We start from the raw sequence: 13,215 nt of genomic DNA on the forward strand, positions 1-13,215 counted from the left end.
GGAGGAAACTGCTTTGTCTTGCACACCTCTGCAAAATCCCCAGCAAGGATCTGAGTGTGTTAAGTGCAGACATAAAGGTATGTAAAAATCCCTTTGCTGGGAATTTTAATTTTCAAATTTAGCTTCCAGGTGGTAGCAGTGAGTTTTGGAGCTGGTGGAATGTCTAGAGCACAGAGATGACATCCCATGGACCTCCACATGTGTGAGTGCAGTCATATCTGAGTGAACATATTTTGTGTAATTAGTATGGGATTTAGGAAAAAAGGTGTTTGCAGTTGTGTACTTACTTTATATGGTTTGCATCTCTCTGAAGTTCTGAAGGAGAAAATGTTCTTCTTTCTCACTTCTGGACAGTGAAATGGAGTCTGAGAATCATGTTTGGCTGTGTTCCACACAGCCCTTTAACCTTTAGATAAATTACTTTGGTGAAGACATTCTTTGAATCCTTTTTTTTTCCCCCTAGCTACTTCTACTCAATGCAGGGAGAGAGGACACTGACATTTGTCCATTGTTAGTACTGTGGAAAAATGAGATACTCTGTGTTATCTGCCTTGTGGGTGTGCTGGGGCTCATCTCTGTGTTGCTGTGAATGGGAATTTTTATATTCTGCTGGTGTGAGTGTGCAAAATGTCAGAATTACCAGCAACTGCAGTTCAGCTGTGATCAGTCTGTGCTCACCAGTTCATGCTGAGGGGCCATAGCTACAAAAATATCTGCACAGGCTCCTTTAAGACTAGAAAAAGGCCTATTAATCTTGGTTCAGTAAAAATTACTCTCTGCTATTTAGTAAGCCATAGCCAAGGCTTGTGTAAGATGCATCTCTGCAGATCTGTGTTTTCATGCAAATGATCTGACGTCAGGACACTCATTCCTTTGTGTGCATTGCAGTAAATGAGCCGTGAGGAGACGGGGACTGTCAGATGTAACCTGTAACCGTGGTGGTGAAATGGAAGTTTCAAGAAAACAGAGTCAGAGGGAAGTAAAAGGAAATTAAATGGAAGGAGTATGATTCTGACACAGTTTTTCCTAACCTGTTCTGCCAGGAGCCTTCCAGACCTTGTGCAGTTTTGCACAGATATAATGTGTTTCCACTGAACCCTTGAAAGAATCTTTTTAAATAGGTCAAATACAGTTTCCTTGATTTAAAGTTACATCTCTCTCAACAATCTGTGAAACTGAAAGCAATCTTGACAACAAACTCAGATGAAGATGTGCAGTTGTGAGGGTATGTTTCTACATGTGGTTCTGTTGTCTGTCAGTAATTAGTGTGCTGTTTTCACATGTTTTGGGGAAGGGAATACATTCAGAAAATTTGGAATAATTTACTTTTAAACAAATAGAGAGGCTTTTACCTGGACAAGACAAATAGGATTTTTCTTGCCTTTATTGCAAGCTGACATTATTTTCTGTTTGAAGCTCATCATGAAGTATGTGGGATTTTTTTCCTCCTTTTTCTCTTCTTTAATTATTTTGTTTAATAGATGCCTGAAGATGTCTTCTTTAACACAAACTTATTTTTGCTTCTGTGTGCCCATGCAAGTAATGTGAAGCAGATTTGATGGCTGTGATTGGATTCAATCACTTAAGGAAGTAGAACTTTACCTTCATCAAGGTTACTTTGTGTTAGTTTCATATTTAGTCTCAGATGTAAATGTGGGTTCATCTTCATATGTATATCAGCAGGTTTGCCTTTATTTGGGCAAAAGCATGTTGATAATCTAGATGCAATGGGTTTGTGAATTAAGAACTTCACCTAATACATGTTTGTAATGCAACTGTGATTTAGCAAAATGAAAATTTTGTTAGTTACATTTCTGATGGAACCCGATCTTGGACACAGTTTGCTATCTTATCTTACATAGTTTTGTTGCTAGTCAGGATAGAAAATAAAACCACATGTGACATGATCAAGGATGAGTAAAAGGAAAAGTCATTCTTCTCATTAGAAACGTAAGGTGCCTTTGTCACTTGCCACTGGCATGTTCTGAGCATGCACGGAAAGCCTTTTTACTGCAGTTCTCTGATTTTGCAGCTGTGTTAAGGTCCTTTCTGCTCTGAGCTCAAGCCCAACTTCTGTTTCAGTTCTGAGCTTTGAGAATCACCTTGAGTGGGACTTGAGAATGACAGGGATGCTGCATCCCAAAGCTGGGCTGCCTTTGGAAAACGCGACTCCAAGGCAGGTTCTGGTGTCCATAGCAACCTGTGGGAGAGGGAGGAGAGCCTGGACCCGGGCTGGGCACACACACAGATAGCAATTGGGAATTCCTGAGTGATACAAGTGTTGGAGGCTGAAGAAAGTCAGACCTGAGATGAGAGGGAACACTGAACTCTGAGAAATGAGGAATAGCTTGAGGTTTTTATGCCTTAGAGAGCATAAGCATTGTAAAAGACCTGAAATGACACCCCAAAGCTGTAACAGAGTGCTGGTAAAAATGACTGTTTCCCATTTCCCTTTGTGTGACAGTGCACAGAGCAGATAACAGTGTTTCCCTGCTACTGTGCCTTCCATTAGCTCATACAAAACATCTGTGCATCTCTTATTTTGTGTTCTTTAGTGTACATATTGTATAATCTCACATCATATTTATCTTCCTCTCTCCTTTTCCCCAGAGTTCCTTATTTTATTCACTCCAGAGACTTGCTTTTGAGTATGTGTTGCAGGAGGCAGAAAGACTCCAGAAGTTCCTGATTCAAAAAACACTTAATATGTGGTTTATGTATTTATTATTCTACTCCTGTGTTCTTCCTTGACCATCCTAGTGATATCTGCTAGTAGCCACAGATAAAATGCTGCACTAGGTGGATCTTTGGCCTCATGTGGTGGCCATTTCTGTGTACTGGTGGTGATGGGGAGGGGTTTAAAAGCAGAGGAAGGTCTCTGATAATTCTGTATTCAGACAACTGTTTCAATAATACATGGGAGGTTTAAGAAATGAAGCCACACATATAGGAGAAAACAAATTTTAAGAGCTGGTTAGAGATCCTTTGATTAGGTATGTTCAAGGGATGCAACCAGATTTTTCCAGAACTAAATTTAATGTGTGATCATAGCATGAGCTGAGAAATTTTTTTTAAACAAAAGTGGGATAAATCGATATGCCAACTGTTGTTTCCCTGGAAGATATTCCCTGGGTGCTGTTGGTTGTATAGAGGCTGCTTCATCTGGTCTTCACTGTCTATTAATTACCTTCTTAGCAGCGCCTTGGAAGAAATCTTTTTTTCTTGAGGGAAACAAAAGCAGTGCAGTGTTGATGCATGTTTTCAAATGCTTGGCTTTATAGACAGTGTTTAGTGCATATCCTTTAGACCAGTGGACATCATACTGTGTAAGTGTTGTTTTAATTTAAATTTCATTAAATAGTATTTCTAAATATTCTTGGGTGTTTTGTGATTTTTTTTAAGCAGTCCTTTGTTGCTGTCAGGTAAATAGGAAATGACATCCCTTCGTTTTGTGATGTTCCTCCACCTCTGTTTTTTTCCTCCCAAGAACATCATGTCTGTTTCCTCGGTGTAAATTGAATGTATTGTGAAGTGTAGCCTGTGACTAATCGCCTCTTGCTGTCTCTGCTCATTAACTGTCTGATGGTGATGTGGTTGCACCACTTTCTACACATGGCCTCAAGGATATGGCATGGTGACACCCAGATTAAAATATGCAAGGCTTTACTTCAGAAGATGTTTTGGGTTGGGAAGTTAGAGAGGTTATCAGCTAATACTGGGGCTGGTTTTACCCCCTTGAATGAGTATTAGGTGATAATATAAATAAATTGTACCTATTTCATGTTCATACATTCTAGTATATCCTTCATGTTCTAGAAGCCATTTAATTTAATTTTTCTCCAGTTTTCTTCAGTTCATGTTGTCCTAGAATTCAAGCCGTATATCTGGATTATGGCTTAGCAATTTTTTACTGACGATACATTTGAAGTTTGTTAAATATCAGGTAGTTCAGTGCAGATTTAAATGTGGTGGCACACTGGCTTTTCAAGTTTCCTGCACATTTCTCTTGGTGAGCAGTATAACAATGAAACAGGTGCTGGGCTGCAAATGGGGCTTGGCAGATGTGGCACTTACAGGTTATTGGAGAGAGAGGAGCTGTGTCAGGTCTCAGGTCTTCCTTGGTGTCATGGTAACCATGAAATTCTTTTGCTGCAAAACTCTTTTCTCTGGTCTCTTTAAGTAGAGAGATTCCCTCTTTCCTTCTCCCTTTTGTTTCCCAATGGAACCCCAAGAACTGGCTCACAAAAGGAGATGTAATTTAGCTTAGGAACAGCAACTTGATATTCTCATGGCTTTGTTTGTTATTTTTATGATAATTTTACAAAAGAAAAGAACAGGCAACACAAAATGTTTCTTTATAAGGATTTCTAAAATATTGAATGGAGTTTACCAGAACGTGTAAATGTGTGAAACCTCAGATAACTGAAGGCCTGAAGCTTAGAGTGATGAGCACCACCCCTTTGACAATTGTATCTTTGAGGCATTCAGCTGGAAGTGTGTGAAATTATTGGTCATTTGAAGTCTGTAGTTTGTAGGTAGAATGCAGCAAAGCAGTGGGAGTTTAATTAGAAGACAGTGTGTAGTATAATACTTTACTAATGAAAACACTTGATTTCTCACAGAAATTTCATGATGCACATGTTTTTTGGCTCTACGGGTTTTTAATGATACTTCCTTTTTAATAATTTGTACATTAATATTTTTAATCTTTTTTTTAGGTGCTTATAAGAAGAAGTAGGAACTGTTTCTCGAGCTGAAGACAAAGTAAAAGAAAACTGTATCATGTGTTAGAACACTGAAGAGGGACATTTCTTGGATTAGTTTATTTCTGGATTGCTAAACAAAAGAAAGAAGAGGCGAAAATGGGGAGAAAGAAAATACAGATCACGAGAATAATGGATGAACGGAATAGGCAGGTGAGAAACAAGAAGTCTGCATGAACAGGTCCATCAGTAATCTTAAAAATTAATGGAAAGTTTGAATACATTCATCCTAATTCACTGTTCTAAAGCAGAGCTTTGTCTTCATATATCCACAGATGCCCTTGCCAGAATACGAATAAGAAACCTCAATGATTTTATGACTGTTTGAGGAAAAAATGTTATTTATAAGTAATAACTCTTGCTACTTAAAATTTAAAATTGCTGTTCCTATTTAAATGGTGCCCTACTGTGGTAGCAGTAGAGTGGAGGGGTGTTTTTAAACAGACACATGACTTGATCTGATAACTACTAGGAACACTTACTAGTAGAGGCAGAGAAAGGATGAGAAATTCGGGAAGGATCTAGTAAAGGTATTTTCTGTAGCACTTTGACAGAGGAGTTTGAGGTGGCTGTAGGTAGTATCCCCAGTCTTTTGGATACAGTAACAAATTCTGTTAACATTGTATTTAAAAGCATCGATTTATATTTCTTGTAAGAGCTGTTTGCTACAACAGTCTTTAAAAATTGTCAGTCAGAAGGGAAGAGGGCTCAAAATGGATGTTTGAGGTAAAGCTGCTCACTTGGCTGCTTGTGCCCTAACAGAGAGGTGCCCTGTGAACTTGAAAAGTACCAAAAGTTGATGACTCTTGCACTAATGTTTCCTCTTAACTTCTGAATTGCTACATGAGATGCAAAATAAAATTTTAATTGGGTACTGAAATATATAGTGGGGTAACTGGAACCTGTCATGTTTAAGGCAAATTATTACAGCAATGACCTAAGGTCTTTAAGAGCAGTTCTGGTGGCTGGGGCCAAATGTGTTGCTGGGCCAACATCTTTTGTCCAGTGATGGTCATGAGCAAATACGTGTGGGCTGGAGATGCACATGTACATGACCCTGTAATCCTCTTCCAGCTTTTAACTATTCTTAGCTCAGGGATTTCCTGAGCTGGATGTGGTTTCCGTATATTTAGTAACCATTAATGGGTTTTTTTGTTTGTTTTCCCCACCCCCCACCAGGGAAGTTGTTCAGTTATCCTTTGAGCCCTTATAATGTTGCAGCATTTACAACATCTTTTGTCTAGAATTTCCAGGTCTATTGCCTGTTGTTTCAAGAAACACAGTTTTATTTGCCCTTTGTCGTGGTCCTGCCAATTATTTAGCTCTTGTATGGAGGAGCCAACAGTGACTTCCTATCTAGAGTCTGTCCACAATTGCTTATTTTCTCTTAAAGTAAGTTTTTTCAGGCTATATCTACCTTGCTTGCTTAGTTGTTTTAATACAGAATTTGTTTCATATCTCTTGCTCCTTTTCTCTGAACCTTCTGGAATATTGCTCCTTTACTTTTAATGGCCCAGGGACTCAGAATTCACAGTGCAGGCAAAATATGGACTTGTATAGTGGTGTGCTGCTGTTTTGTTCTGTTCCCTTCCTGCTGTTTGATTTCCTTTTTTAACTTCTGAGCAGCAGCTTGACGTTGGGGTAGTGTCAGAATTCCATGGGACTCTCTTGCTGCTGACACATCAGCTCAGAGCCCATTGTTTTGTTGATGAAATCAAGATTGTTTTTCTCCCTGTATCACTTTAAAGCAGTGTAAACTCTGAGAAGTCTATATATAGCAAGAAAAGTATTATTGGAGTTTGGGAGAAAGCCAGGTATTGTGTTTGAACAGCTTTAATCACCCAGTGACTTTATGTTTGATGTAGATAAATGTCTTAAGTACACGTAGTAAAAGTAGATGAATTAATGACTTCAGTTCTTTTCAGATCTTGCTCTACAACGTAAAGCACATGGAGGAGATGGAAATTGATCCCACTTATTCCTTTTTTTAAATGAATCTGGACTAAGTTGGGCAGCTTTGGTTTTGTTCTGCTTGAGAAACAAAGTGTTGCACTTTCTACCCTGACTTTGGTGAGGGGTTTTTTGCTTTTTTCCAGGAGAAATTGTTTTTTTTTTCTTTTGAATCCCCATCCCATTGTTCGGATTGAAACAATGGAGAGGAAGAGAATCAGTGCATTTGTATAAAATTTGAGACCACTTACACCAGTGCTGTGACTGAAGCAAAATGGGGAGATCAAATTCTAGTTTTCTTTCTGGCAGGTTTTTGGCTAGCACCTTTGTGGGCTGCTTAGTGATGAGGAAGAGGATTTAAGCTCTAACTTAAAAGTAGAATTAGGCTTGCCTTATCCCTTTTCTCTGAAAACTCAGGTGAAAACACACTGCATCTTGTTCTTAAAAGGTTTTAGGGAGATTAAATAGTTTTTGTTAGTGAAATATTACTGTTTGTATGTAGAGGTATCGATGGCCTTCATCCCCACTGGTGTCCTGTGGTTTTGGTAGCCAGGATATGGAATTTCAGCATATGAGAATGCCCTGATGCACTGGGCATTTATAAGATATTTGAGTTTTTTTTTCATTGATCCAGATAAGGAGGGCATTTGGGGTTTGTTCTGAGCTGAAGTTGTAGTTCAGTTGTGTCCTGTCGGTTTTCTGTGGCATGTCTGGCTGGTGAGTAGATCTCTCATGGACATGCCTGTGACTTCCTGGTTGGGTGTTTAGTTTGAGGTTGAGATTTTCTTTGTTTGCAAATATAAGTAGAATGGGACAGAGCTTTGCCTGTAAAGCAAGTTCATGTAACTTGTGTGGGAAGAAAAACTAGTGTTTTGTCAGAAGCATCTTATTTCTGATGGGATTGTATGTGAGCTCAAAACAGAATATATAGGCCATTCCTCAGGGGGATTATGATTGTCATGAGACTGTCATTGTATTATTAATTAAGCAGCTTTATCTTCTTGAATGAGCTGTAGGACATTTATCTTCATTAAGCTGAAGAGAATCCAGCACAGTAAATTAGATATCAAAGGAGCTCAATCTTGCTGCCTTTGCTGTCTCCTCCTCACCCATTTTTTTGCTAAGCAATATTAAAATAGTGCTGGGGAAATGATATACCTGCCATAGAGAGACATATTTTTTGGGTTTGATGTGGTCCTAAATGGAATGGGAAAAAAAGAGAAATATAGAGAGCTAAGACTGCTTTTGGGTTCTGAAATGAAAACTGAGTTTTAAATAATCTGTGTGCATTGAAGTAAGGCTCAGGGTGCTGTGGTAGAGGGGCTTGTGCTATGCACTGTCCAAGCACCAAGAGAGAAGCTGATGCCAGCTGACAATCTCAGCAGTGAAGCAGCCTGACAAGAGGTGAGAATGGTAAAATGCCAGTAAAGAAATGGAGAGCTCTTGTCTGGGATCCCACTGGTCCTCAGTGGCAGTAAACCTTCATTCCTTTGTCTGAGGACTTCTCCAGGTGACACAGCACAAACACATCTTGTTTATAATGCCTTTTTCCTGACAAACACTAAGCAGTAACACCTCTCCATACCTGCTCATACTCAGGTAATAACCTTTTAAGTGTCACAAGAACAACAGCTGTGTATCCTCTGAGACTGTTAACATGGTGGGAAGAATAGAATATACTTTGTATTATTAATGGTATTAAAAAGTAATATGTATGAGATAATGAGGAGAAAAAAAGCCTTCAGGTTTGTATATCCAGAAGAAGTTTCCCATCCATTTTCCCAAAAACTTGCTGTACAGCTTGGTAATTAAACTACAGACACCCAGAAAACAGGTTTGATTGTTTCTTGTGTCTTACTTAATTCCTCTCTTGCAAAAGCTCATTGACTGTTGTCTGTGGGACCTGGGGCATGTGGATCACTCACCTGTGGCAGAGGCTCCTGCTTGGAATTGTAATAGGGGGGTGTCAAATTCATTGACACTTTTATATCCTTAGCTGCTTGCTTGTGAAAGGAATGATTTTTTTTTTAACTTTTTTTTAAATCATAACTGATGATCATTTCCATAACTGTTTCCTGTGTGATGGTCTGGAATGGGTTTGTTTCCCCACAGCAGTTCTAACTGGACAGAACAGTTGTTTCCTGATGTTTCCAAGTGGCAGAAAACAAGTCAAATTATAAGTGAATCTGAATAGATGACTTAATACAACAAAATAGCAATATTTCTTAGCTTTACATAATTAGAAATGACAGTGCATAGTAAGTGTTACTTCCATTGATTGTTCTGTTTTCTTTGGTTTTATTATAATTAAGGTTGAGTACCACAGAAGAAAATATTCTGATACCTGGAAAGTCAGTTTATTGAACAGAGGAAATAAAGCTGAATTATCCTATTCTAACTAAAATTTCAACTAAAATTTAACTCCTCTTGGTTGTTATTTACTGGTGGAAGAGTTGGGGGTGTTTTGTAATTGTTTAACTTAGTCTTATAGAGAACATTGGGCCCTAAAATTGGCACCAGATATTACAGGCAGTTCTTGTGTTAAGCTGCATATTACAGTAGGAGTAAAATGGTGTAGGCTCAATCAGTGTATACCTTGATTATTTCCCTTCAAAGCCTTGTCATGTGTTTTAAAAAAATAAATCAATCATTATTCTTTCTTCTCTAGGTCACCTTTACAAAGAGGAAGTTTGGATTAATGAAGAAGGCCTATGAGTTGAGTGTGCTCTGTGACTGTGAAATAGCACTCATCATTTTTAACAGCTCTAACAAACTCTTTCAGTATGCCAGCACTGACATGGACAAAGTTCTACTAAAATACACAGAATACAACGAGCCCCATGAAAGCAGAACCAACTCAGATATCGTTGAGGTAACAATTTGAGAAGACATGTCAGTCTTCTTATCTCCTTAATAATTAAAACATAGAGCAACCTAGAGCATTTTAAGATATTTTAATTAAATGTTTTAAAGTTATTTAATACCGTGTTATACAATGTAAAGTACTACTTTTAGTCTGGTTTCTCTAAGGCAATAACTTGTCTTTACAGCCATGTTGTTTTCCCATCTGCCCTCCACCCCCTGCCAGTTTCTGGGAAACATGTTTGATTTCAATCACATTTGGCAATGGAAATAGAGGTGTGAAAAATGGTTGTTTTTCTGGGGAAGGAGGGGGAGAAATGTTCAAGGTTTTAATGGGGAGAAAAAATCGACTCAGTGGGAGAGAAAGGTCAGAAGAGTGCCCTCAGCCTAACAGACAATTATAGTTGGCCATTTTCTCCTCTGAGGTAGTAGCCACTTCACCAGTCATATCTTGAACATGGATCAAATCAGCCCCACCACCTCTGCTGCCCCTTGTTCAGCCAAAAAAAAAAAAAGATGAAAAAAAAAGATGAAAAAAATCTGTGGAATAAAGCAACTTAATTAAATTTGTTGTCCAGTGACTGTCAATTAAAATAGCAGCAGAACGACTGCACTTTCTGCAGTAATAGAATAACATGAATATATTTACTCCAAGGTATTGGTTTCATCTACTTTTATAATGCTTAAGCTTTAAATAGAAACTCTTTTCAGTACATAATTTCTAAATTAGGTGCAGTAGAATTCAAGGATTTTCTTGGCAATTGGAGCCTTGATGTACTGTAACTGCCTTTCAGAGCATGTCTCCAGTAGTCCTGTAAATAGACCAAAACAGGTGGCTGACTTAAGGGTTTAATTTAAATTCTGAAGTTGTCTTCTGAACAAATGCCTTGCTTTTTAGGAATGATTTCAGAATAATGATTAGCCTTGAATAGCTGAAGAGCCTATTGCCAAGGGATCAGAGTACAAGGATGGTACTAGCTGATGTTGTACATGAGTGTGCAAGCAAAAAATCAGCTTGACAAAACTGAGATACAGACAAATGCTTTATATTTCTCTCTGAGAAGATTCTCTGCTAATTTGTCAACTGTCTTTTATGATCAGAAAAAAAACCCCCTCCCCAACTTCTGTCTTCAGCACTGAGTTCTCAAGAGAGGGATAATACGAGCCGTGAAGGGTTGAAGGCTTAGTCACTGGATTAGCATAAATAAGGGATAGCCACTGGAGAGGAAGGGAAAACCTAATTCCTGCAGAATGAGCTTTTGATGGTGACAGCCACGAGTTTGAGACAGGGATGCAAGTTCAGCTGGGTTTTGTTCTGCGTGCAGGGTCTCTCTGTGTTGTGACTCATGGTAATTGTGCTTCTTCACATCACAAGGACTAATGACCTCTTCCAGAATAATTCTGTGCAAGGCTGCTTTTTTGGGTTCTTCTTGTTGGTGGGTTTTTTTACCAGAGCCAAGTGCCTGACCCCAACAAGTGCATTAAAAGTGCACTTAGCACCCAAGGGCAGATGTGCTCTGGGGGAACATGCAAAGGACTCATCTGCAGAGTCTGATTTTCTTCTCTGAGTTTAATGTTTTATGCTAGTGTGGAATTTGGGCCTTTATTCCCATTTTTAGGAATGTGTAATTTAGGAATGCAGCCTCCTATCTCTTCAGATTAGCCCTGTGTGCTCTTTAGCCTGGTTGTGAAATATTTTTGGATTTTTTCTTTCTGGGTTGATGGGTGCTTGGAGTGTGATAGATGTTTAGTGACATCACCAGCATTTTGGAAACATGCTGAAAGAACAATGTAAAATGGCTTCTCTTTTTTTGTAATGACAATGAAATTCTATTTTAACAAATGAAAATTACTGCAGCAAAGCACCTAAAATCTGTCAAATTCATACTAAACTGAAATATAAAAAGTAATTCCATTTTATGGAGTTACAGCTAATGTATAGATCTTAGTTTAGTAATTCACTTGCCTCCTTGAATATGACAAATGGCATTTATTGGGACACAGGCTCACTCTGGAACTATTCTGGAGCCACTGTGGTGCTGATGTGCATGACAGGAGGGTGGGTTTTCCTGGCCTAGAAGGAAGGTGATTCCACACAGCTCAGAAGCTGGGCAAGGGAGGAAACAAATCTGCTGCTACTGATTTCCAGCACTGGGTAGATAGCAATGTTGTAAATGATTAAGTGAAATCAATGAGACATCTTCCCCTTGTAGTTGTCTCCTGCTCAGTTTTGGCATAGGAATTGCTTTCATATGCCCAGAGCTTGGTGTCTTCTGTTGCTGCTGGAATGTTTGTGAAAACATAGTGGGAGGGAGAGCACTGGCATCTTAAATGAATATTAGAAATTTTTTTTGATGCATGCAGTTATGTCTTTCGTTGAACATGTTGTTTGTTGTAGATGGGAATGATCTGCTGCTCTCCGATACCTGTTCTTTTGTGAGGTTACTGGAGTGTAAGGTAGTGCTCTTGCACTGTATAGATGTACCATACAGAGGTATTGAAAAGAGTGAAATTTTTATTCAGTGTGTGCTTTGAATTTTTGAAATCCTGGGATCGTGTATTTGGTTTTACAAACCCATAATGGCACAGTTGCAGATTGTTACACTGAAGTGCTGTCTGTGATTTCAAGGACTTGCTGTAGGTGTTAAAGCATTTGATGCTTTAATGTTCATGGACTTTTTTTTCTGTAACAGATTATTCTTGACAAGTAATTATTTTTCCTGAAGAAAGAAGTATTTCTGCAGAGTAAAATGGGAAGAATTTCAGGTTTTATCAGGATTCTGTATCCATATGGTCAACAAAATGTTGTAGTGTATAAAAGACAATTTGAGACCTTGAGCACTCGTTGGTTTTAAATCCAAAGGAAAAGAGGGAGATGAACAGGCACTGTATATTTTCTTTAGTGCATGATGTTAAGATTATTGTGGGTTATTTACAATAAGATATCACTTCCATTTTGGGTCCTTCTGCCCCTCAATAAGGCCTCAAAAAGCAGCAGTTGCACAGTTGTTCCCTCTCTCCCAGCCTCATTTCTGGGAATCAAGGGCTGAAGATGGCTCTTCCTGCCTGTTTAGCTCAGCTTTTTATCTTTTTTCCATGTTTTAATTTTCCTTGACTGATCCAGTAAACCAAGGTTTATTTCACCTACACTTGGCCATAGTGGGTTTTGCTTGTTCCTCATCTCACCTCATCAGACTGAGGTGATTTGATTTTTAGGAGCCTGTGTAAAATGTGACCTACTTTCCCAGTTGGCATCTGTGCCCAGGAGAATTCCGGGTGGGTGTCAGTTAATGAGCCTCTCCTGTGCTCTGTAGTTTAATGCTGTTTTCAGTGTAATGTGCTGAATAAGGCTTAGGTTATACCCCAGATATTGACAGCTGTCCTTGAAATAGCTAATGATCTGTAATAAAAATCGTAACTAGCAAGTACAAAAAAATCTCTCTTAAACTATGGCATGTAATTATTGCAATCATACTCATTCTTGTGGAAGGACTGCTCTGGTGTAAATTCCAGCAAATGATTTGGATGTTTGTATTAAATACCTTACCATGGGAATAGGTGACTGTAATGGGGAGTAACATTTGTGATGGTTTGGTGTGAGAGTGGTTTTGTCATAGTTCAGACCAAGGAGGGTAAATGA

General features: G+C 38.7%; 1 protein-coding gene across 5 annotated transcripts in view; it reads left to right on the forward strand.

The window, feature by feature from the left end:
- Positions 1-13,215, forward strand: part of MEF2A (myocyte enhancer factor 2A) — an 80,530-nt gene that overhangs the window by 28,324 nt on the left and 38,991 nt on the right. For all 5 annotated transcript variants that reach the window (XM_039723420.1, XM_039723421.1, XM_039723417.1 and 2 more), the window contains exons 2-3: positions 4,719-4,916; positions 9,382-9,585. In XM_039723420.1, the coding sequence (XP_039579354.1) occupies positions 4,863-4,916; positions 9,382-9,585 (258 nt within the window). In that variant the 5' untranslated portion in view covers positions 4,719-4,862. The remainder of the gene's footprint in view (positions 1-4,718; positions 4,917-9,381; positions 9,586-13,215) is intronic.

This window comes from Passer montanus, unplaced genomic scaffold (genome assembly GCF_014805655.1).
Source record: "Passer montanus isolate IOZ18808 unplaced genomic scaffold, ASM1480565v1 scaffold5, whole genome shotgun sequence".
NCBI lineage: Eukaryota > Metazoa > Chordata > Aves > Passeriformes > Passeridae > Passer > Passer montanus.